Source organism: Xyrauchen texanus, chromosome 5 (genome assembly GCF_025860055.1).
Source record: "Xyrauchen texanus isolate HMW12.3.18 chromosome 5, RBS_HiC_50CHRs, whole genome shotgun sequence".
NCBI classification, from domain to species: domain Eukaryota; kingdom Metazoa; phylum Chordata; class Actinopteri; order Cypriniformes; family Catostomidae; genus Xyrauchen; species Xyrauchen texanus.
This window is the reverse complement of record NC_068280.1, coordinates 5,721,706-5,748,711: the sequence shown is the minus strand read 5'-3', so window position 1 is coordinate 5,748,711 and position 27,006 is coordinate 5,721,706. Positions and strand designations below refer to the sequence as shown.

General features: G+C 38.1%; 1 protein-coding gene across 6 annotated transcripts in view; it reads left to right on the top strand.

Annotated features, from left to right (window-relative positions):
• lef1 (lymphoid enhancer-binding factor 1) overlaps nt 1-19,690 on the top strand; it is a 55,508-nt gene extending 35,818 nt beyond the window's left edge. The window contains exons 5-12 of one of the 6 annotated variants that reach the window (XM_052126204.1): nt 1,902-1,995; nt 3,064-3,183; nt 4,413-4,526; nt 4,627-4,789; nt 5,382-5,489; nt 7,333-7,381; nt 8,125-8,165; nt 19,014-19,690. In XM_052126204.1, the coding sequence (XP_051982164.1) occupies nt 1,902-1,995; nt 3,064-3,183; nt 4,413-4,526; nt 4,627-4,789; nt 5,382-5,489; nt 7,333-7,381; nt 8,125-8,159 (683 nt within the window). In that variant the 3' untranslated portion in view covers nt 8,160-8,165; nt 19,014-19,690. The remainder of the gene's footprint in view (nt 1-1,901; nt 1,996-3,063; nt 3,184-4,412; nt 4,527-4,626; nt 4,790-5,381; nt 5,490-7,332; nt 7,382-8,124; nt 8,166-19,013) is intronic. The other 5 variants (XM_052126203.1, XM_052126207.1, XM_052126202.1 and 2 more) reach the window with 5 other exon arrangements.
• Nucleotides 19,691-27,006: the final 7,316 nt, after the last annotated feature.

The following is a 27,006-nucleotide window of genomic DNA, read 5'->3' as shown; positions in this document are numbered from 1 at the left end:
GAGAGAGAGAGAGAGAGATAGAAACAGAGAGAGAGGGCAGACAAGATTTGATGGTTTGATATGGTCTGGAGAGCTTTAAATAGCCTGAACAAGGCCACACACCAAAAGCGTATTGTCCCATGATTCAAAACTCTGCCACCATCCATTGGTTTTAAACACAAACACACACTCACTAATTCATCAGACAAAAAGGTAATTTAAAATGCGTATTGATTGACCAACAGGTGAAAAGCCTATACACTGATGAGCGAATAATGTTTGATCATCTCCTAACAAGGCCACATGTCAAGGTCTGGGTAGATTAGATAAGTAAACATACAATCAGTTCTCGTAGTCAATGTGTTGAATGCAGGAGAAATGGGCAGGAGTAAAGACCTGAGCAACTTTGACTAGGGCCAAATTGTTATGGCCAGACGACTTTGTCAGACCATCTCTGAAACGGCAAGGCTGGTGGGGTGCTCCCGTTCTCAGGGTGTGTGTTGCCCAAGGCTCATCGATGCACAAGGGCAATGAAGTCTATCCCATCTGGTCCAAACTGACAGAAGGTCTACTGTGGCACAAGTCACAGAAAATGTTCATGATGGTTACGGGAGGAATGTGTGCGTATGGGGCTGCGTAGCCTCAGACCGGTCAGAGTGCTTATGATGACCCCTGTCCACAATCTAAAGCACCTACAATGGGCACACAAGCATCAGAACTAGACCTTAGAGCAGTGGAAGAAGGTCGCCTGGTCCGGTGAGTCCTGTTTTCTTTTACATCACGTGGATGGCCGTGTACATGTGCACCATTTACCTGGGGAAGTGCACTGTGGGTAGATGACAGGCTGGTGGAGGTCGTGTGATGCTCTGGGCAATGTTCTGCTGGGAAACCCTGGGCCATATATGTGGACGTCAATTTGACACGTGCCACCTACCTAAACATTGTTGCAGACTAGGTACACCCCTTCATGGCAATGGTTATCCCTGATTGCAGTGGCTTCTTTCAGCAGGATAATACACCTTATGTCACACTGCACACATTGTTTGGGAATGGTTTGAGGAACAAGATGAAGTGTTCAAGGCACTGATGTGCACATAAAGTGGGCCCCTTTCATTCACAAATCGAAAGGTGCCCTTCACAAATGTAAAGGTGCCCTTTTAAGCAGAGGTACCTTTATGATCGGGAAGATTTAAGTGGTGGTGTCTTTACTACAGCCAACAAGTCCAATCCATGGCTGCTCCACCTTGCATCTTACAGAACTTGAAGGATCTGCTGCTAATGTTTTTGTACCAGATACCACAGGACACCTTCAGGGGTCTTGTAGAGTCCATGCCTCGGCGAGTCAGTGCTGTTTTTGTGGCACGAGGAGGACCAAAACCATATTAGGCAGGTAATGTTTTGGCTCATCAATGTATACAGACTGGTATTTAAACTTTGCATTGACTGTCTGAATCGATCACCACAACTCTTTCAACGCTTTGTGAGCTCTATGTGATGAGCATAAATTTGTAGGGATGTAGGGTTGTTTTAAAATTTTATGCACTAGCTGTGTGCAGATGTATATCCCCAGGGCTTTGTTGTCGTCAAAGGATAGTCCTTTGACAGTTTAATTCAGCCCTCAGGGCATTGGTTCACTTTTTCCTCTTTGATTTAAGTCTTAATACACAAACTCAATCTTTACCTTGGTGTATGCATGTGTGCGCTTACATTCGTATGCTTTTAGCGGTGTAGTTGAGAAGCTTAGTACTTCAGGCCAACTGACACCCACAAGCAGCAGGAATCATATCTACAGGGCTTATTAAACCCGCGCAAAAGTGTTCCTAATTATCCCATGATCCGCTTATGAACCCAGTGATGATGCGCTGCTGTTCTCCATATGTGTCTATCTCGTTTTCTCATCCTCTTCTTCTTGAAACCTGAAGCAGGTATGCCCAGGCATCATCCTGGACCTGACATTCCCAATTTCTACTCCCTCTCCCCTGGAGGAGTTGGACAGATGACCCCTCCTTTGGGATGGTGAGTACCCACAAATGAGTGAATGGTGATATTAAAGGGATGGTTCACCCAAAATTTTAAATTGTGCCATCTTTCATTCATGTTCATTGTTGCCAACCTTGAACCAAATAGTTTTGACCAGTATTTCCCAATCCTGGTTCTGGAATAACACAACACTGGACATTTTGGATGTTTCCCTTATTGAACATGTCTTATTCAACACACTAGCTGGTTAGTAGAGTCGATGTGATCTTAATTGGGTATGTTGGATAAGGAAGACATCCAAAATGTGGTTTTGTTTGGGATACTCCCATTAGCATTATTGGAAAACACTGGTGTTTAGACATCCAAAAGGTGCGTCCTTTGTGACTTTGTGGTTCTGAATTAGAGCCGTTTTTATATAAGGTAGCATTTACACTTGCAGCATTTAAATTGTCGGATGTTTTATCAGGGAGTGGATCATGACATGAGCTTCACTGTCTACACTTCAATTGGTAGTTGCCATTTTGCCAACTCTGATTGATTAAGAATGACTTCTGTTTTCTATGAACGGTCCTCAAGTAGGGACTCTCGAAATGTATTTTGGCTAAATAGACCATAGTTTGGACAAACTGCATAATTAGATGTGAAGGAAAACAAGGCTAGATGTACAGTTCTTTTTAAATTAATATTCTGGGTTCAATAAAAGTTAAGCTCAATCGACAGCATTTGTGGCATAATCTTCATTATCACAAAAATGTATTTAGACGTGTCCCTCCTTTACATAAACAAACAAAACAAAAGCAAATCTCTGGGTTACAGTGAATGGGGACAATCCATTAACATTTATATGAAAGTATAGCCACAAAAAGTAAACAATCACAATTACTACATAGAAATCAGTTACTAACCTTTTTTGTATGAAGTTATATTCAATTTAACTACTTTGTTGCCAAAATGACATATGCTGTTTTATGGGACGTCAGTTGATTATTGTGATTGTTTTGAGGGCATGAATCATCTTCAAATGGTTGAGATGAGCTATTTATGTGGTTGATGCATGAAGCATGCTCTTGCATTAACACGCTCCCATTATTTTTCATGTTTCAGGTTCTCCCATCACATGGTACCAGGCCCTCCTGGACCCCACGCCACTGGAATCCCTCATCCCGCCATCGTCAACCCGCAGGTGAAGCACGAGCCGCAGCACGAGACAGACCTGATGCACATGTGAGTGTCTCCTCCAATCAGCTGCATGCTTTCCATGATTTATGAATTGCAAATCCATTGATTTGAATGAGGATGGTGGGCCAGAATGGCATAGAGGAAAATGTAAGGGTTTGCGAATGTGATGTTCTGTCACGTGACCAAAAGTTAAGAACTGGTCAAGTGGTGCATCCTTAAATCCAACTAGGTGAATTTACACAACTCTTTCTACTCCCCTTTAAATAGGAGCTTACGCGTGTTCTTGTCTATCAAACGCTCCATCAGAGCTTTACCTAGTGTGTTAAAAATGCTGCATTGCATGCAGCAAAACACATTTCTGACATCTGTATTTTTGTGTTCCCAGACACTGCTGTCAAACAAGGCACAGCAAGACCCAACCTGACAGAAATATTTGTAGGAATTTAACCTTTATTAGTCATAATGGGGTAGAGATAAACCAGATGGAGCTCTCTTGAACTGATTAGGGGCATTTGCTGCGGTTGGCACGAGATATCATGTCCAGGTCGCAGATGGGAGTGAAATAGTGGGAGCGAACGAGGTTTGGTTGCCATTAATGGTGAAGTCATTTCTTTGCATGAACGCTCCAAACTGGACATAATTAAAAGTACACTGGCTCCCATATTATTCTCTCATGCTGCTTTGATTGGTGGATGGAATCAGATGTTTGCCGCTTTCGCACTCCATTGCATTGCTGTGGCGGCCTTATTCACAACAACTTCTGAAAGTTGTTCCCCTGTATGTTCTTAAAGGATCTATAAGATGATCTGTCATCATTTACTCACCCCCAAGTTGTTCTAAACCCATATGATTTTCCTTATTTTGTGGAATACAAAATGTGCATTTTTGAAAGATAGACAGTATATTCATTTGAAAGTGAAATGGAACTGGGTCTGTCAATCTCTAAAATGAAAAGAATTCACCATAAAAGTGGTTCATATGATTTGTGTGCTAGTCTTTTGTTATTTATTGAAATTTGTTTGATTTTGGAACCATATATGGCACCACTAGATGCGCAAAAACCAATGCAACTTGGCGTCATTGGTGCCATTTTTGTGGTCCATATGACTTTTCCATTCTAGCTTTGTGGGAGAAGATCATCAATGAAAAACAACTAAAATTTGAAATATTGGTATAAATATTGAATTTGGAATATAACTCACAAGTCCTATGGACCACTTTAATGGTGCTTCTTTTTTTTTTTCTTTTTTTTTTCTCATTTTGGAGCTTAACAGACCCAGCCCCCACTGTTATTATATGGAACAAGAGTGGCCAGAGTGTTCTTCGAAAATCCACATTTCCTGTTCCATAGAAGAGAGTAATTCATATGGGTTTGGAACAACATTAGGGTGAGTAAATGATGACCAAACTTTTATTAAAATAACTAAAACAAACACCCTTTTCGCTTTTTCTTTTAACCTTCTTTTTTTGTTCCTACCATTTCTCCAGGAAACCTCATCATGAGCAAAGAAAGGAGCAGGAACCCAAAAGACCTCACATCAAGAAACCTCTTAACGCTTTCATGCTTTATATGAAAGAGATGCGTGCCAACGTAGTGGCTGAATGCACGCTGAAGGAGAGCGCTGCGATCAATCAGATCCTCGGCCGGAGGGTAGGTATCTGATTCGCTGTTAAGCCTTAGGGCCTCTTGCACCATGGGACTTCCTTCACAATAGGGGTCTATCATAGTTAGCACTTCTGTCTAACTCAATTTAACAAACACGTGTGCACATAAGCTGACGACACAAAATTCGGGCCTTTCAGGCAGGTAGCAGGTTTCACTGAATGCCTTCATTTTGGAATTGGAAAAAGAGTAACCGTTAAACATGTTTAATGCTTTAACCAAAGCCTCTGCAGTTTGAAGCGGCTAGCCACAGCAAAGAATAGTTTCGCGGCAGTTTGGGGTAATTGCACTCTGACATAGTTTGAAGTAAAGTGCCGCAAAATTGGAAACAGTGTTTTGATATGAAATCAAAGTTCCGTGTTTTTTATGCCTTCCCTCATCGCTGCATATGTTAATCTCTTCATCATGTTCATTTCCATCCCCAGGCATACACACACACACACACACACACAACATTTAGGAGTTAACAAGGACTTTAAGCAAAATGCCAGCACGTGCTCTTTGGAAGGAACTTGAAAGTGTATGTCAGTAATTGACTACTTTTTTCTTTCCCCTTGTAATCTCTCTTTGCACCGAACAGTGGCATGCTTTATCTCGAGAAGAGCAAGCTAAGTATTACGAATTAGCCCGCAAGGAACGGCAGCTCCACATGCAGCTCTACCCAGGATGGTCTGCCAGAGACAATTATGTAAGTATCAACACTATGTCGAGAGTTGTGCCATATGTTGTGACTTTAGGTTGATTGCATGTTTGCAGTGTCACCCTCTTAAATAGTAAAAAATATATGCATATGTACATTACTATGTAGTCTGTATTGATTAGCTATCCAAATGGTTATCTTAAGTAACATTATGATGTACAGTGAGGTGAAGTAGGCTCTTCTACTTGAAAAGTATAAATCCCTTTCCAAGTCAAGTCCAATGCGACAAATGCAAAAGTCTTCCTTGTTTTCTTTATTTTTGTAAAAATGGTTTGCAAATGATTTATGCAACAAATATTGCACAATGTGACAATTTATGTAAGAATGTTATTTTACGAACAATTTACAAAGCAATTAATTCAGCTTTTTTCATTAATGGTGTTTGTTGTTTCTAGTACTACATATTTTTTCGATAATTTGGACTTGGGTACATGCTCATATGAGAGGGTTAACACGACCTTGTTAAGAATGTAGCTCCTAAATTAACCTTTCGTTTGCTTTGGTTTAGTTTATTTGCCATGCTTCTGTTGTGGAGGCCTCTGTTTGTATTGTGGAGCCAAAACAACTGTCACATTACTAATTTTACAGACCAGTCTCGATGCTAACCAATTACTCAAAATTATTCAGTTTATATCATTATTATTTTAGTACTATATAATATATATTTAGTATATAAATATGGCAGATATCTGAACAGTTAGCTTGTGAATTTCACATTAAAAAATGATGTTGCGATGACAAGATTGGACGCCTAGGCTTTAAACGGCATAAATCTCAGTGAATTTAAAGTGCCAAGATGTGATGCTGAAACTAAAACCTGGCTTCCTCACTAATCACTAAACGGCATGGCAACAGGTCTAAAGAGAAACACTTCAAAGACTGATGAAGTTTCATCTACACCATACATATATATTAGTAGTGGGAACACACTTGTATTTAATAGTGCTAACGATTCAGAGCGTATCCCTGCGCTGTCATAGACGTTAGCACTGCTCTGGGCTTCTTGGTTCTGTCAGCCAGGGCTAGAATACACAGATTAGCGACTGAATAAGTGGATTATCAGACTTTACAGCAGGCAACCAAAGCGTGGCTCATATTGGACTGCGAAATGACAGTGCAGCGCTATCTATACCTATAGTCATCCTGCCAGGGGATTTTGGGTAAGCTACAAATCCTAAAGCAGTCCAGACTTCTCACTCTAGTGGAGTGTTTGTCGTGTCAATTGGAGCAGGGGCAGATGCTTTATTCCCGTTTATCTTTCTGATTGGTGATGAGGCGGTGCTTTACTTGGGAAGAAGTAGGAAAGGATATTGCATCTGGTTCCATAGTGTTTTATTTTATGATTTGCAGTTAGGCCAAACTATCATTTGTTTTTTGTATTTTTTTTTTGTTGCTTTGCTTGTGTTTGGTTTGGTGTGCATTTGTTTTGTTTGCTCTTTTGTTTTTTAGTTTTGTTTTTGGGGTTTTGCTTAATGTTTTTCTTTTGGGGGGTTGTGTTTTTGGTATTTTTTTCTTCAGTTCTTTTTTTTTTTTTTTTGGTGTATTATTTTGGTGTGGTATTTGTTTGTTTTTTGTGTTTGGCTTGGTTTTGTTTGTTTTTTGTCGTTGTTTTTTTGTTGTGGTTTACTATGCTTTTGTTTGGTTTTGGTTTGCTTTTTGTTTTTCAGTTTTTTTATTGGTGGACCATACTACAGTTCAGATTACTTCAGAGTAAACTAAACTTTTCAGAGTATTTCATATATTCACCTGTCAAATGTCGGAAATTTAAGAGTGCCCTTATGGTTGTGAATGCTGGGCCGGCCCTTTAAATATTCACTTGGATATTTTGTAGGGAAAGAAGAAGAAGCGGAAGAGGGAAAAGATCCAGGAACCTGCCCCGGGTAAGACCCAGAAGCCCTTTCTCCCTCCCTGTTTTCCTCTTACCTGCTGTATCCTCTTTCATAGTAGACTAAGTCAGGTTTATATCACCTAATTTGTTAACATGGGGTTATGGGTTAATAATGGGGTTTCACAAGCTCTACACACTCACTTGCGCACACAGACACTTGCACACAGGCAGCTAAAATACAATATAATTACACTCAATAAAAAAGGATGCTATTAAGGACAATTATAAACTCTTAAGGCTTGCAAAAGTTGCACGTACAGAATTTAAGGCCTTGTTTTTCCCCTGAAAATCCAAAGTAGGTAGATTTATGTTTCTATTTAGCTTTTTTGCTCTGTAAATTTCACCACATTACAGTACACCCCACCCCTCCATCATTCCATCATGTTCTTCTCACAATTCAGTCTTTAGGATTAGCCTGTTCTTATTTGTAGATTGTGTAACTTAAAGTTCTTCTGTTTCCTGACCCTTATTGTCTAACCCTTTCACAGAAACACTCTTTGCCCTCTTTGAAATTAATTAGCAATTTGTGTCTATATTACCCCAACATTTAACAATTCAATGTATATTTGGCTCTAAGCCTGGAGAATAACAATAATATAAAGTGTGCTAGTTAATTGATTATGCTCACATGTTCAATAGACTTGCCATTTAAACAATGACATTAAAGACCAGAGATGAACGTATGTGTTACTTGGAGGCACATACTGAAAATTAAAAAGCTACGATTTCCTGCAGGTACAGGGCAGAGAATGAAAACGGCGTACATCTGAACAATGGTAAGAGCCTCTTTCATATCTCTGGTCTTCATAATGTCGTAAAAAGTCCTGTTTTCTAATGTGTTTCTTGGCAATCGCAAAAAAACATTAGACTAATCCTAAAGGCCCACCTTGAGTTCACCAACCAACCATTCACTTGCATTTTAAAAAGTGTACGTTTACAGTTTGTGTGCTAATGTATGGGGTTTCCTCTTCAAAACGTCTTGTGACAATCCATTTTCCACAAACTCCTCTGTTTAAGAACAGCATGACATCTCCCATGTAGACTTATGTGTGGCTTGTGGGATTGGATGGTGTTCTAGTATTTTCAAGAAACTAATGCTTTAAGCAAGAGCAGTTTGCGAGCATACTGTTTGTTTGACGGATCACAGAACAGAATAATCCAGACAAAGTCGGCTCGGAACATCAAGTCTACACGATCAGGTTTCTTTCCCCATTCATTACTTCCATCCTTAATATTTGGCACACACTGTCAACGCACAATCCTGGCTCATGGCCAAGTTTGAATGGCTTTTTTGGAAAACTGGGATGCCAGGGATGGTATTAAAAGAGTCAACCCAGATGTAAGCTAACTCTTTAGCATTCACCCATATGTGTGTTTTGCAGCCAACTCTATGAATGAAGAATGCCCTTGCCAGCATACTTGGTCTGAACTGTGCTTTTGTATTTTTCGATGAAACTAGCAACTGTGTGGCCTAAAAGAAGTTTTTGGATTAGTGAAAGTACTCTTAAAATGATAGTTCAGCTAAAAAATTTGTAAATGTGTGAAAAAACGATGACGCAGTTTTCATTTTTGGGTGAACTCTCTCCATGTTACCTAATTGAGAGTTTTTTCTATATGTTACAATTTGCAGAAATAATAAATGCAATCTAGGACATTAGTGAACATGAAGGAGAACTCGTTTCTTATTACTCTTATTAAGTCACCCCACATCCTGTTAATTCGCCTCTTTTTGCCATGAAAGCTGGAAATCTGGTCGTGGGATGCGGTGAAACCAACCAGACAAAGGTTTTTACTGTTGATCAATTCGCCGCCCTGTGGCTCACAACACAAACTAAACTGTTAGCACTCTTCTTTTTTTTAGTTTTTTGTTTGTAGGGCCATAGCTTTGAAACCACAGCTAAAAGACTCTCTATTGTACATCCAAAATTTGTAATGCCGAACAAACTGGGGATGGACACCCTGGCTGATTCATTGTGGCAGCCTTAAGCTAATATACATAATACTGAGAATATTGCTGCTGTGCTTCAATTTATGCAGATGCTAAGAAATTAATAGCGGTAAGCTTAGCGCAGATGCCACAAAATTCTATTTCTATTTTTTTCCACATTCAGGAATGCATAATGTGTGCCTTTTTCAAATGTGTGCCAAATATATAAATAGTTGTGATTTAAGTGATATCACCAGAGAGATTTCATTACAACAACACAATTTCACGTGTAATATTGCATTTATACAGCAGTTCTATAAACTAGTTTTATAATATATAATATTGTGTAACTTAGATTTTAGACACTATATGACCAGTTATTTTGTCTATATTTGCTTCGCTTACATCAATAGTCTCAAACGAAGCCAAAGCAGGATCAACAGTTGTGTTTTGCCACAAACACAAACAAGTGATTCAAAGAGTGAAGCGTCCCAGAGCTGAAATTTCTATCATTATGAAGTATGACTTTTGAAGACATTGTATTGGTTTTGGAATGGAAAAATTTTTGCTTTCTATGAGCAAAACAGGTTTTTACAAGGTACTTTCAGGACAAATCTTCAAACCTCAAAATCTTTATTTCATTGTTGTTTTTTTATATCTGCCTTATGGTCCTTTGCTGTTACTTGAATTTTTGAATTTAAAGCATTTCACATGACTTTTGTGCTTTAACATCTAACATCTTCTCCTTGTCCTTATCTGTCTGTTTCTCAGGTTTAGCTGTGAGAGCTTTTGTCTGATGAACCCTTGTGATTTTCAGGCTTTGAGATTGTTATCTGAGCTGGGGCATACATGCCCTCCAGGCTGTTACTTTTTTGCCACATTTTTTTGCAGGCAGCGGGGAAAGCCATGTAACAATGGTGGTCTTTTTATGGAGCTGGCTCTGAAGATGTAGTCTTAGTCACTCAGAGAAGCCAAGGTTGTGAGTCACCACAGTCTGACATTTTTTAACATGTTTTTTTTTTGCCACCTGGACGTTGATTCTGTGTTTCGCTGAACGTTCAAATGGCATATGCAACATTTCACTTTTGATTTTTGCAGTGATGCTATTCTTCGCCGAGTTTTGAAGTTGTTGGCAGGCCGTTGTACAAGGTTTACCATATAAACGGGAGGGGTCGGCTGAAGTTTTGAAAGGTTTCAGTGTTCCAGAGGTTGACAATAGTGGGGCAGTGTGGGAAACGGGTTGAGGTATGGGCTGCTCTGGAGTTCACGGTTTGCTCTGTGATGTGAAAGCAAGTGCTGTTGGACAGCTGTGCCCGAGTTGGGCTGGCTTTACCCAGCTCCTTGTCTGTGATGTGTGAGGCCAGAAGTCAGATGTCAGCCTTTGATGAAAGAGTGAGAGGGATAGGGCAAAACCAAAAGTCCCTTTTGTGTTGATGAGAGTGCCTTTTCTCTGTTCTTGTTGTCCATTCTGCCTCAACACTGTGAAAACAATGATCTTCTTTCTCCATTGCAGTTATTATTGGTTACAAATTTAAAAAACATTTTATTTGGAGTAGTGCTTTGAAATTTGCAGACAAATCAGAAGTGTTCCGTTTTGATAATTTATTAATAATTTGTTACTTTGCATATTATTGTAATCGGTAAAAACATCAAACTAATCAAATAGCCATGTGTCAGTCATTGGAAAGCTCTCAAAGTTTAGAATGCAAACAGCCTATTTCATGAGTTCGCCTGTACATATAGTCCTGGAGTGTGTTAAGTTAAACATACGTGGCGTGCTGTCCAAAGGTGGAGATGGCGGGGTGGAGTGATGCAAGAAGAACCTTCGCAGGAGCAAGTGTAACAGCTGCTTATATATCCTTGGGATATGATTGGCAGGCCTAGATGAACTTACAAACTTACATTTAGAACTTCATTTGTTTTACTCACAGACAAAAATATAATGTGAAATAGCACATTACACATTAAAGTACATGTATGTGACATGCAAGTTACTAAGTAATAGGTGTATACCATTACTTAGAGGCGCTAATTCCCAATAAAAATCGAGCCCACACACAACGTAATCGGATGCATAGATCATTAGATAAACCAAATGTGCACACATAATGTGCTATCTGGCTAAAACACTTTAGTTTTCCTGGATCAGATTAATTTATCGGAAATAATGTAGTACATTGTCCAGCGGTTTAGAACACTAAACCAATCGTTTTAGGATTCAGATCACTACAACCAGAGGTGGAACATATACATATGAGCAGAGAGGATCATTCACTCTAATTACATATGGCCACCAGGAGATTGCGTCAAGTACATGATACAGACCCAATAATGGCTCAAATGACACAGAATGGAGCTGAATGAGATCTTGTTACTCATGCCTGCATGCTTTGGAGAGAGAGCATACCTTTAGTCATTGTTGTATTTGCTTGTGTAATTAGTTCATATGTACAGTCATTGTGTTTTATTTGTTTGGAGAGGCTTTTGGACACTTTGAGAAGTTTTTAGACCCTAGGATAAATTGTTTTTGTTATGCTATAACTTTTGATTGCTTTGTTGCATCAATGCAAACATTTTCTCAGTTACAAATGACATGAAAGGAAACAAAACAATTAAGTTTTTCGGTGCTATCTTATTTACACCCTGAGCTATATAATGTCAAATCTGAATAATAATATAATAATTGTTTTTTGTTTCTTTGGCTGGGAGTCTCATAATTTATCTTTTTATCTTATTCTTATTTTTTGGTATAATTAAAAAAAAAAATTCTGAGTTATAAGCCATTAATTTTTGGCATGCCACTGAAACAGGACATCTTTAAAGCCACCCTCAGAGGGTTAAAGGCCTTGTGTGGGTGTGATTACGTTTGAATTTGGCCCGTTTTAACATTGTTAGTATCTAATTCTAAGGGATTTGTTTTTGGATTTAGTGGATCATTTTGTATCATCCACTAAAGGAAAACCTTTAGTATGATCATTTAGAAAAGACATAGCAACCCAAGTGAGAACAGTCTGAAATTCTGTGCCGGGTTTGCAAAATGTATCTTGAAAACTCTGGGACAAGTCAGAAATATCTTTGTTTAGATTACAAATAATCTGTAGAACAACAGTATTTTAGCTTTGCAAGGCAACCTAATAAACAGACTGTTCTACATCCACTTCATTTTAGTAACCATTTAAAGTTTCACAAACCCCAAAAACAAACTAAAAACTAGCCATGGTTTCTGGCAAAACAAAAATGTCCCAATTGTTTCGATAGTACTTTCTTTGAAGGGCTGTTAAAAGCATTAAATGGACTTGTAGTTTTTTGCCTTCTGTTGCCATTGATGAGTTTTCACCACATGACAACTGATCCCAGAACTGCACGCCCATGAGCAAATATAGAAGCCTCCAGTTTGCGCACTTCCGGCGAACCCTGCGCTAGAAGAGTAAATACCATTGGAATGAATGGGAATGCTAACTGATAGCTCTCTACAGGTATTTTAGAGCTCATGGGAGAAACACTGTGCCCTGAAAGAGAAGTTTTAGCATCAGTAATGTTTTATAAACTGCTTATTGTTTCGGAGGGCAGATAAAAATAAAAGGTTTCCATTGACCTTGTAGTTTTGCCAAGAGAATCCACAGTGCTATTAAAAGGCCTGCTCATCCAGAGTCCAGTTTGGCTGGTATAGGTGTGATGAACAAACAGTAGAACTGGGCTTGTATAAATGCTTTTGAATTCTGTTGAAAGGCTCTCTAACTGGTTATGTGACTTGAAATAATGACAACCACCACCTACCAGTTTTTTAGTTCAGATGTGTTGTCACATGCAGCCAAATGTAGTTTGTCACTTATGATAAGCAGCACACAAATCAGTAAAGCTATGTGGCCTCTTCTACATTTCCTTTCAGCTCTCTCCTTCTCTCTGTCGCTCTTTCATGCCCCAACTGCCGTCTGCACTTTGCTGGAGTTCCTCTCCTAGGGAGTAAATCTGGCTCCCATTGTGAAAGCAGGCGGAACCCCCACTTCTCCCTCCTCCTTTCCTCCGTCCCTCCCTCCTGCTGCTGACTGTGAGCGGTGGCGAGCCCTTTGAAGCAGCCAGGCGGTGGCGGGGAGCAGTCATTGTGCTCTCTTTGATAGTGCCGCCTTGGCTTGCAGTTCAAGCTTTGTAGTAGCATGTCGTTCCTGGGTTCAGGCTGAGCCAGGGATCCTGGCCACCACTCCTCAGTTGTGGGCAGACCCCACTCACTGCCTCCTGTGGAATACCCACCCTTTGCCTCCTGGTAATTTTTATTGTTTTGTAGAGTTTCTTCTACTTTTTTGAGAGCGCTTTTTAGGATAACTTTATGGTTTCCTCAACCTTTTTAGAAAGTGGAAGGGAAATCGCAGGAAAAAGCCCCCGTCTCTCTTTTTCCTCAGCCATGGTTGGTTTCCATGCAGTTATAAACCCATAATTGTGTAGGAGTTTTTCCCTCTTTAAAGTTACTGTCTCAGGGCCAGAGAAACTGCTGACAGAACAAAGCGGTTTGTTTAATTTGCTTCCAGGTGCTGTTTTTATTACTCCCGTTTTTTAAGCCTCTCTTCCTCCTGACAGATCGTCGGTTATAGTGCCTGTTGAATTTTTATAGACTCGCTGCCTTGAAGGATGTTGCCAAACCAGACTCGAAGCCAAGTGCTACAATGCAAGGTCACTGTTCCAAAGTCAGTGTGGAGTGAAAGCGGACCTTTATAGCTGACTAGACTTAACGCAACCCAGATTTGGGCTCTTCCTTCAAACTCTCATTCATCGCCATTTATCGTAATGTTATGGAAGCTATGAACTGTTCCCTCTGTTTCCAGTTACTTTCATGTACAGCTAAGTGTCCATAGTAACGGTTGCTTTTTACACAGGAACCATTCTTTTCAGGTACCCCGTTATCTTTGGAATGATACAGCAACAATGTCTTTTTCCAAAACACAATCGCTATTTGGCATGTCAGTCTTAAAAGGCCACAGGTTGTGGTCAAGTGTGGAGTTTCTTAAATTATCCTGATTCCTTACAATGATTCTGTTTCCTTACGATTCCATTAACAATTCTTTGCGTAATTATATACTATGCAAAAGAATACATTGTTGTGGGAGTGGTCTAAACCACATAACTGGTAATCAGAAGATCGCTGGTTCGATCCCCACTGCCACCACCATTGTGTCCTTGAGCAAGTCACTTAACTCCAGGTTGCTCCGGGGGGATTGTCCCTGTAATAAGGGCTCTGTAAGTCACTTTGGATAAAAGCGTCTGCCAAATGCATAAATGTAAATGTAAATGTTCTAACCAATTTAAAAGATATTCTCACCATTTACTCATGTGAACTCATAGTTAGTATTTACACTGATTTAACACAATAACTGTTGAGTTTTATTTTTTAGTTGGATTTGAGCAAAAGTATTGAGCTGCGGTTCAATAAATGAGTCAGATTTTAATTCGATAACAGTCCTGACTGATTCAGTGAGTGAGTCATTAGATTGAGGAGTTTGAGACTGATTTGCAAGTCGTTGGACAGATGAATTAAAATAAAGCCAGCTCATAAGTAATTTGTTTATTTAAAAAAATTATGTCCTTTTAATGGTAAGCAATGTAAAAATGCTGCAATCAAAAAGTTAATTGGTTAATGGTTAAGGTGTGTGTATGTGTGTGTGTGTGTGTGTGTGTGTGTGTGTGTGTGTGTGTGTGTGTGTGTGTGTGTGTGTGTGTGTGTGTGTGTGTGTTTAATAAGACAAAACATACTTTTATGGTAATAAGGCTTGGGATCGATGTCTTTTTCACGCATCGATAATCCGAAGATTTCCCCGATGATTATCGTTATACTGTACGTATATCTGGATTTTGGTTTTTTTCAGATATAAATTGGGCTGCTTGTTGCACAATACTCTGTCTTTTCAAACATATTTCTCTACACAACTTTGGTAAAGTGTGAGCGGCAGTGTAAATCAAAGGGGGACGCACACTAGACGCAACTGGCGGACGACGTGGTGCGTTCTCAAATTAGAAACAATTAGTTATTTTCTACAGTGGTATGAACACAACACCAACGATCAGCATCCACATTCTGAAGTGCCACAGAGCGCAACTGTCATAGTTTACCATTAAATTCACGGCCCCTAACCACATCCTCCACAGTTTTAACAATAAATACATTGAGTTAATATGCGTTATTAATAAAAAAAAGAATTATACCCTTTCTTATATGCTGAAATTAGAACTTTCCTGACCCCTGACTTATTAAAAAAAATACATCTGTTATATGTCAAAAATATATTTATTTTTATCTTTCCGATTATTTGTCTCCTTTATCTTATTTATGTATACATTTTGGTTGGTTTATACATATACATATTTTCTTCCTTCACCTGTACTTGTCTTTATAACTAAGTGATTGTATTCATATATTGTTTGATCTTATTGAACATTTATATTGAAAACAATCCACAGTTTTAGCACCATTTGTAGACTTATCCAACTTGTATCAATGTTATATTTGTAATCATGAACGATTTCACCGTGACTCCATCTGACCAGTTTAAATAATAACCTGCCAACTAATTTTGTAACTTTGTAATTAAAGTAACTTTGGACTACCAACTCCACTGATGCTTCAGCTCGTCGCGTGCGTGCGTTTTCCGTGTGAATGGTAAATGGTATATCGCCCTGTTGTCTCCAAATGCTACTACACCATGGGGCGGCTGTTGCTCAGGTGGTAGAGCGGGTTGTCCACTAATCGCAGGGTTGGTGGTCGATTCCCGGCCCACATGACTCCACATGCCGAAGTGTCGTTGGGCAAGATACTGAACCCCAAGTTGCTCCCAATGGGAGGATAGTGCCTTGCATGACAGCCCTACCGTCATTGGTGTGTGAATGGGCGAATGAGACGCTTTGAATACCTCTAAGGTTAAAAAGGCGCTATATAAGTGCAGACCATTTACCATTTACACCAGACAGTTAAACTGAGGCCAACAGAGTGTATTGGAAAGCACAAAAATTAGGCTTCTAATTTAAATGACGGCTAATTTTAATATATTGGTGCCTCAAAAATATATCGATAAAAAAACATGTCTATCAGTAATTGATATATCGATATTTTATGACATCCCTAATGGTAATAAGTTGTAATACATATATATACTTTTATATATGCATTTTTTTAAACTGAAGCACATTAGTGTGTATATGTCCTAAGAATGGATACTTTTCACAGCAGCGTGAATCTAGCAAACTATTGTATATTTTTAAATTGAATTATTCTTAGTAAATTTATACCATTATTCTTTGTATTATTATATTACCCTGGCATTCATTTGGCAAAACAACAACTAGTAAACTGCTGTGACAGGGTTGAAATACAGCCCCTGAACTGCCATTCTGACTGCTGTAATTAATCTGTCTCTATTTTTTCCTATATTTTTGTATAAATTCAGAACAAAATCATATTTTCTGTGGCCACTCATTTACCGCAATTGAAGTTTACTCTGCTATAGTTTACTTCTGCATTTCAAACTCGAAAATGCGAAAAGGGTCAATTCCCAACTCTATCTCCCCTTGGTGAATGCATCATATTTTTTCATTCTCTGAGCAGTTTGAGTCACCTACACTGGTTTGGGGTAAAGGGAAGGTTAGACGGAGAGAAGGAAGCCTTTATGATTTGCCCCAGGAGGTGAACGGGCCAATTGAGAGACACAGGGCCATGCCTGTTATCTTAACCCTCTATACTTCAAAGGCAGCCTTGCTACCGCACGAGCAAGCCTGCAAGAAGGACTGAAAGTGGCTGGCCCTCAAATACAGAGGAGTGCTTCATTTCCTGTGAGTCGAGCCTCGGCATTCCACAGTGCAAATGGGAAGTCGCTCTTGAATCCCTGCGTTTGTATCAAAGTGGACTGTAAAGCGTGGTCTAACGGCCCAACCTCACCTCTACAAACACCCCTATGCCCCTCCCGCCCCTTCCCTGTCGGGGAAAGGCAAGAAAGCATACCAGCCTTTTGCATCTATATCAGGGAAGGAAAACCGCTCTCCAGGAAGGGGTTGCAGGGCATAGGAAAGCTTTGAGATCATAATGATGAAAAGAGTGGGCATGGGGGTGAATAAAAAGGCTGGCTGCCACCTACGCTGCCTTGTCGCTCTCACTTTATCTTGTGACTCTTTCTCTCCTCTTGTTCGTACCCCGGGTCAGCTCTACCTTGAAAAGTAGTTGCCTTTCATTCACATGTGGTTAAGACGTCCACACGGGTGGAGTGGTGTGTGTATTTATGTGTGAAAGTGGTCTAGGGTGGAGTTGGGGAGCTCAACTCATAGAAAAGGTTGAATTTGACCTCAGCTTTAGGGAGTTGCCCACTACTAGTTTTGTTTTAGTATTTTATCAATCTCTCCTTTTCTCTCTCGCTGTATCTGTCAGAGGTTTGCTCCTGTATTCCTACTTTTCACTTTGATCAGGAATTCCATTTGATGCCCTTCTCTGAAATGGCTCCCATACAGCTTGTCGACCAAAATAGAGTCTGTAACATTAACTATTTCACATCTTGGAAGTGATTCAGATTGGACAAACATTTTATTATAGGAACTTTGGGGTTCTTGATTAATGTTGGAAGCGGGAATATTCCCTTCAAAATAGTGAGCTTGGAGTCTTTTAAAGACAGTTTTTTAAAGATGGATAGTTGAATGCTTGCAATCTCTTTTTTTGTTTTGTTCTAAATATCTAGTGCAAAGCAAAGATCACAATGTAGAGAGTTGAAGTTTTGTAAAAAGCCACATGGAACATGTATCTATCTATCTATAGTTAGTTTGCTTATAGTGTATTTATTTTTATTTTTATATGAAGTCAAGATTTTAAGTTAAATGTATATGTAATCTGGTGGTGTTGTGACTGGTCAAAATTGAAAGATTTCCACTATTTTTAATAATTTGTATTCTTTTTCATTTTAAATGATGATGTGGTGTGACAAATGAATTATTAAAAGTCTCTCAATTAATATGAGGTCATAAAACTGCATGAAATACATTATAATTAAAGCTAAATGTTGTTTAAAATGGTTTTAGATGTCAACTTAAAAAAAAGTTATTTCATATACAGGGTTTGATAAATTACTCAAAATAAGTAATACACTACAAATTGCTCATTACTTCTCAAAATGTAATCAGATTACTTATTTTTTAATCTAAAAGTAATCACATTACTAATTATTTTACTTTTAGTTACTCTCTAAATAATTTTTCCTAGGTTTTCCGATCATTCAAAATGTCTATATAGCAGTAAATAGTAAGAAATGCTTTATATGAACAACATTCATATAAATTTATATTTTAGAGGTATTATAGATATTACTTTAGTGCAAATAATGTACTTAAAAGCCATTTCTTTAATTTAAATTCATTAACTGTAATCTGATTACAAAAATTAAAAATGTAACGTGTTACACTACTTTTTTTACACTACTTTGTAATCAGATACACCCAACACTGTTCATGTCCAATTTTGTCTTTAGGGTCACAGAGACGTACAAATATTATGAATGATGATGAATGAAATCACAAAATTATTAACGTACTGTGGCATGGCGGAGGGCGGGCCGGGTCGTGATCCTACACACCCCCCATGCCACGCCACACGTACCTATAATGTAATAAGATTTAGTTAATTTGTTTTTACATCTCAGTCCTTAATGAGTTTTTCCTTTCCTTTTGTGTATTATAGGAGGAAAACGAGCCACTTTTTCCTCTTGCAAAGCGAAGACAGCAGCTACAGGTCCCCTTTTAGAGATGGAAGCCTGCTAGACTCCTCAACTTTTCACCCCTCCATCACCTTTTGACCCCTGCAGAATTTCCAGAGGGTCCCGGTCCCTGAATCTGCTCCTTGGCTGCAGGCGCTGCTGTAGAGACGTTGAACTGAGAACTGACAATCACCAACACAGACCTGTGAATAACTCGTTTGAACGCTCCTTTTCCTTTCTGTCCTTATTTCACTCCCAAACGCCAAAGGCATTGCACTGATTACGTTATATTACGTTATACATACCATTTGTAAAACGCACATATGGCCACATGTAAACACACACACACACACACACACACACACACACACACACACACACGTCCCTGCACCTGGGTTCCTAAGTTATTCTAAATTATTGTTTTTGTGTTAACTATGTCACTCCCTCACTTCCTTTCATGCCCCGTAAAATGTGCTAATGCTGGGGCTTGACAAACCTCATGACACTCTGTCGCAACAATTAGGGATCACGTTGCCCTGGAAACAATCTCTCTAGGTTCTGTTTTCACACGTTGGTGCAAAAAAAGGATCAATGTTTCGATTTATCTCTTACATCTTGGGTTCAAATTTATTTTGAATGCTTTTTTGTTTCTTGGTGTATATTTTAAGTGATTTTTTTATTTTTTATTATAATAAATAAATATATATATAATATATATATATATATATATATATATATATATATATATATATATATATATATATATATATATATATATATAGTGTATATATATATATATATATATATAGTGTATATATATATATATATATATTATGGTGTATATATATATACATTTATATGTGTCTGTATATATATATATATGTGTATGTGTATATTATGGTATATACATACATTTATATGTGTGTATATATTATGGTATATGTATATATATATGTATATGAAATTAAGCTTGGAGACAGGAAAGCTATTTTTCTTGTTGAAGCGTCTTGCAGATATAACATTGAAAGTCTTCTTTTTGATAACTATTTGTAATGAATATTGACTTCTCAGTTTGCGCAGATGTAAAATAATGCTCAGTGTGTACTTTTTAAAAGATATGTCTGGATGTCACTTTTCTTCGTATTTTTGCAGGCAACATTAGGACAAAGGTGAAACAGTGGGTACCCAGAGGCCTCTATTTTATTGATCTAAATTGACAAATGAAGCAGATCTATATCTATATATATTTACCCCAGCACTTGGCAGTCTTTCTCTTGCAATGTAACTATGTCCTCTCTTTCTCTCTGGTAGCTAATAGTGTTTTTTTACCATGTTTATTCCATGCAAACATTTCCACGTTTTATTCATTTTAATGTTCTCTTTTAGAATTTTCAAATGGTTTTTTTTTTTACATCGTCATATTTTGAATCGTTAACTTGGTTTTGCACTTTGCTTCCAAGTGGTCACATTCAAACTGTTTCAACGTGTCTTTTTGTATAAAAATAAATAGTCATCTTTGACAGAATGATCACAGTATGATTCTTTTTTGGATTGATACTCTGAAATGTTTGTTGAGAATATCTGTGTTGGAGACTGAGCACTAATTCTACATTCTATAACAAGCATCAGAAATTGTATAATATTTCACACGCGTCTCTAGGGAATAAAGGATTATAAAATGAATGGCCAAAAAAGTGCATGATCATAAAAAGCAATGTAATAATAAAATGACCATTCATTATTCTCTTAAAGCACAAATGGCAGATGCACGATGACAGAATACATAATTACTGTATGTAGGATGTTGTACATAGATGTTAAAATATGAAAACAGTGCTTAAGTGCCTCCTTATGCATGATAAGCCACCATCATCAGTATCAGTCAGTTTTCCAGAGTTATCCCACATTAGCACAACTTTAAAAGAAGGTGATGCTGATTTTATGTTTGTGTTTTTAAAAAGGAAGAACAATTTAGTTTGTTTTCTTCCTGATATTTTGCTAAATCCCTGTGCAAATTTTTCTTTAGTATTCTCAAAAATATATATGAACCATTGAAATAGGCAATTCACATTTTCATGCAAACAAAATGGGCCAATGCATTGTCTGTATAAAGCCAAGTTTATGTGAATAGCTTTTATCTTTTTGCTATTTTATATTTTAAAATCAGGTAAAGGACTATACTATCTGGTTAATTGTTTCATAGCTCTGAAGCTCTGTGTCCCTCTCTTCAAGTGGTAAACAGTCATAAGTCACTATAGGAAGGCGTGCTGCCAATACAAAGGGAAGGTTAGAGGTTGAAACCTCTGAAGGTGTCCTGTGGTATCTGGCACCAAGACATTAACAGCAGGTCTTTCAAGTCTTGTAAGTTGCGAGGTGGAGCCGCCGTGGATTGGACTTGTTGGTCTCTCAGATGCTCAATCGGGAATTTGGAGGCAAGCTCAACACCTTGAACTCTTCATCATGTTCCTCAAACCATTCCCGAACATTGCGTGCAGTGTGGCAGGGCACATTATCCTTCTGAAAGAGGCCACTGCCATCAGGAAATACCATTGCCATGAAGGGGTGTACCTGGTCTGCTATGATGTTTAGGTAGGTGTAGCGTGTCAAATTGACGTCCACATGAATGGTTGGACCCAGGGTCTTCCAGCAGAACATTGCCCAAAGCATCACACTCCCTCAACAGGCTTGTCTTCCCACAGTGCATCCTGGTGCCATCACTCCCCTAGGTAAATGGCGCTCACGTTCACGTCCATCCATGTGATGTAAAAGAAAATGTGACTCGATCGGACCAGGCGACCTTCTTGCACTGCTCCAAGTTTCAGTTATGATGCTCGTGTGCCCATTGAAGTTGCTTTCGACAGAGGACATGGGTCATACGCAGCCCCATATGCACACATTCCTCCCGTAACCATCATGAACATTTTCTGTGACTTGTGCCACAGTAGATCTTCTGTCGGTTCAGACCAGACAGGATACCCTTCATTGCCCTCTTGCATCAATGAGCCTTGGGCGCCCAACACCCTGTCATCAGTTTATGGTTTGTCCCACCTCGGACCAATGTCAGTAGGTACTCATCACAGCAATCCATGCCATTTCAGAGATGCTCTGACCCAGTCGTCTTGCCATAACAATTTGGCCCTAGTCAAAGTTGCTCAGGTCTTTACTCCTGCCCATTTCTCCTGCATTCAACACATTGACAACGAGAACTGATTGTTAATTTACTATCTAATCTACCCAGACTTTGACATGTGGCCTTGTTAGGAGATGATCAATGTTATTTGCTTCACCTGTGAGGGGTCATAAAATTTTGGCTCATCAGTAACATTTCATTTTGCACATTTTATGTTGCAGCCTTATGCTAAAAATATTGTAATTTGTTTTACATCAATCTACACTCCATAACCCCATAATGACAAGAACTGACCGGTAGGCCAGTGGTGGCACAGCGGTTAAGGCTCTGGGTTACTGACTGAAAGGTCGGGGGTTCAAGAACCAGCATCGCCAAGATACCATCTTTGGGCCCTTGAGCAATATCTGTTCCAGGAGTGCTGTTTCATGACCCCAGCTTAATTGGGATATGCAAAAATAGTTTGTTAATTCATTAGCATTTCATTAGCTCTGTACCTGTACTCTGAATCTTAATCTTGACAGAAGGCTTCAGACCCTTTGCTATGACACTTGAAATTTAGCTCAGGTGCATCCCATTTCTCTGGCTCATCTTTGAGATGATTCTACGCTTTGATTGGAGTCCACATGTGACAAATGTAATTGCTTGGACATGATTTGGAAAGGCACGCACCTGTCTATAAAAGGTCTCACACCTGAAAATGCATATCAGAGCAAAAACCAAGCCATGAGGTCAAAGGAACTGCCTGCAGAGCTCAGAGACAGGATTGTGTCAAGGCATATCATATCTAACATTTCAAAACATTTTGGCTGCATTGAAGGTTCCAAAAGGCACAGTGGCCTCCATTATTCTTAAATGGAAGGTGATAAAATAAAAAGCACACCTTCTTCATTACACCATCAAGATCAAATCTCTGGTCACATTATCTTTAAACAGGATTACAATGTTACCTAGTTATTGTCTTTGTGCTTAAATGCAAGTAAAATAATAAGGTACATTTTGTTTTTGATAAGAATAACCCTTAAAAATAACCCTCAGACTCTCCAAAAAATTTGGAAAAAACGTTCAGTGATTATAGAATATTCCTCAAAGTAGAAAATTATAATATGCATGAAAGAAAAGAAAAATTGAAAATAAATGTCTAGCTTAAAATACAGTGGTCTTAAAATATATTTGGACATTTCTACAAAGACAGTCTCATCCTAGGGACTCTTATCCTGAGGTCACCAGAACCGGCTGAATCCAGCTCCTTTCCTGCTTCGTGTTTGACTCCACTGCTACGTGTCTCTGAGTGATGACTAATAGCAGCCGGTGCCAGCCAAACATCACTTCAGTCTATTATGATGGACTTCAGAAGATGAACTAATTACAATTCCAACCATAAGACATAGGATACTTCATATGCCATTGCCTGAACCTTGGATTTAGGATAGACCTCGCCAAAATTACCAGCCAGATTGAACTGTAATGCACCTCACTGATCTCTGCCTGCATCACCTCGGTCTAATGATGGACTACACTCTTGAAATTAAATACATAGACTATCAATTGCCAACAAAACCCTTCATCAGCCAATTAACAAGGACAATTGCATCTATGTGAACTTCTGCAGTTAATACAGGATAGACTTTGTTTAAATACTAACCCTTAACACTTACTTAGTTTAATCATTTTAAACCATGACTTGCACTATACATATACATAAGTAATATTGTCATTATATTGATGATGTTAGCTAGAGGGGAACTGGCCCCCACAGTGAGACTGGATTCTAGTTATTTTTCTCCATTAACCAACATCTTATGGAGTTTTGTGTTTCTTGCCACAGTCGCCTTAGGCTTTCTCACTGGTGTTTTAAATACAATTATTATTTTATTTAATTATTTATTTTTAATCACAGTTCACAGTCATTTTTTTTTTTATCAAACTACACAATGATGTCTCATAGACATTATAGATATTACACTTTTGTTTTCTGTTAATGCATGATCTTCTGTAGCTGCTTTGAAATGATGCGTGTTGTGAAAGGCGCTATAGAAATAAAAATGACTTGACAGTTGAAAATGTTTCACTGTCATTGCATTAGACAAAATATAATATCTAGCAATTTAAAGTATTTTTTTATTCAGTCAAACATTTAACAAAAAGATGTTGGAGGTTTTAAATGATAAAACAAATGATATACAGTTCCTAATTAAAGTTGCACTCAGTAAGTTTTTCCTCATTAAAAAAAGTTTAACACTTTAAGACATGAATTGTAATTTTGCAATATATATATATATAGGAAATCATGAGCATTCACATTAAAATGAAGACTCCAGTCATGTCAGTATCCTCACAAAACGATAAGGTTTTATTCTAAATGGAGAGGGTCTGCACATGGGGGCTGCCATGTTAGAATCACTTGACCAACCGAATACTACTCGCTTACTCAGCATCTGAAACGGAAAACTATTGATTTTACATGATGCTGCATCTGCAGTTACTGAGTGCACCTTTAAGACAAAAACTATGCAAAAATACCTTTTCTGGTTGTCAAATATTAATGGACATATCCAGTTAATTTGGTAAACTACACCTGTGTGAACATGACAAATAACCTTGGGACCAGCTGGTTAAAGGTAATGGCAAAAAGTGGCAAGAAAAGGTCAATTAGTTCTGAGAAAAGGTCTAGCATCATTTGCATACAAATGACACTTAGTTTGATATATTGTGTCTAATGCGATCTGAAATTCATACATTTTAAAGTGGCTTAAATTCATACCTTAAAATACAGAGCTCTATTTCCATGCCACAATGTGAAGCATCCACAGTAAGGGCATCCTGAGACACGCTTATGATGTTTTTGTACTGAAAAGTGCATTTATGTAACATAAACTCATCAAACCTGATTGAAAAAAAAAAAAAGGAAAAATTTCCTTTTACAATTACCCATTAATCTAATATTATTTTATTATAATATCTACTATTATTATTAAGGGGAAATAATTAGTGTTGAGAAAATCGAAGCTTTCGGAATTTTCGAATCATATTTGAACCAATCGCAAAATGATTGCTGCTGATTCGCTGTTTCGAAGGGCTCGAAATATGGCACGCTGAGGACATCTGCTGGTCACAGGCATAAACATGCAATGAGAAGACTCGAGTGTCAAAACATCCTATAGGATTCCAATAAGAAAATTGTATAAGATTCCAAATAGAATTTATATCATAATTTGGAACCATTCTTATAAGATCTTAATGGACATATTTTTTATAGGAAAAAAACTAAAAAACTAATAGGAGTCTAATAGGAATCAACATCCTATAGGACCAGTTCTACAGGACTTTTAAAACTATGGTGACTGGCATTTTAAGGTCACATGATCTATAGTGTTTTGCAAATGGACCAAGTTAACAAACACAAACTTAAGATGAACTTACCTTAAACTCAGACATGTGTGCACCGGTCAACCTGCAGTAACATCACATAAACATCCAATAAACAGACAGGCTAATGCTGTTGTTCTGGGTGTTTATGTAGACAAAGAATAATTAATTTGTGCACCTTTAAGTTTGATTGGAGTTGATAAGGGATTGATGAAGTGTAAATGACAAATCAACAAACGTGTATCGTTAAAAAAAAAAAATCATTATTTGCATTACTTTTTTCTTTTAGCCTTTTTTAATATAGACTTTTAACATATTCATTTCTAATTAGTTTTTTTACTACTTTTATTTATTACAGGCGTTCAACAAAAATAATAAAAACTTTTGCACGTACACTTAAACTGGAAATTTAATTTAGAGTTCACTCTCAAGTAAAATTATTTATTAACTCATTCTGGCAGTGCCTAAATCAAATATAGTGACTACGTTGCAGTTTGAATGTGAACAACATCAAAGTTCTTGCATGGCTCTGATGAAACGTCATGACATCAAACCTGCATTGGATTTGCCATATTTGATTTGGGCACTGCCATTAGAAGTTGATTGAATTCATAGCAGCACTCTATAAAAATCGAAACCGTCTTAAAATCCTGCGCACGTGAGCGAGCGCATGGACTCTACCTACAGAAATCCTACAGATATCCTAATATGGTGAGACAGATACAATTAAAGCACATCCGAAAGTTATTCATTCATTCATCACAAAGAATGTTCTCATAGTTGGCAATGTTTTCTATATAAGCGAGAGCAGCCACTGGCTTCTGCCCATATAATGTAGCCTATTCATCAGTTCAACAGTTATTCATTTTCATTATCAATATACTGTCCATCTACACCAGTTAACCAATTTCAATGTTCTTGCAAAACCTTCATTGCAAAAGAGGTTTACATGCACTTTTACCAGCCACAACATTAAAACCACCTGCCTAATATTGTGTAGGTCCCACTCGTGCTGCCAAAACAGCACCAACCCGCATCTCAGAATAGCATTCTGAGATATTCTTCTCACTACAATTGTGCAGAATGGTTATATGAGTTGCCATAGACTTTGTCAGTTCAAACCAGGCCATTCTCTGTTGTCCTCTCTCAACAACAAGGTGTTTCCATCTACAGAACTGCTGATCACTGGATGTTTTTGGCACCATTCGGAGTAAATTATAGAGACTGTTGAGTGTGAAAATCATCAACAATCATCCATGCAATTATCTAATCAACCAATCATGTGGCAGCTGTGCATAAAATCATTCAAATACGGGTCAGGAGCTTCAGTTAATGTTCACATCAATCATCAGAATGGGGAAAAAATCTCAGTGATTTGGAACATGGCATAATTTTTGGTTTACGAGTTGGCTATTTCATATGGTCTTGCAAGATGTTGGTCACATAAACTTGTACGACTTCATCACGTGCAAATTCCCGGA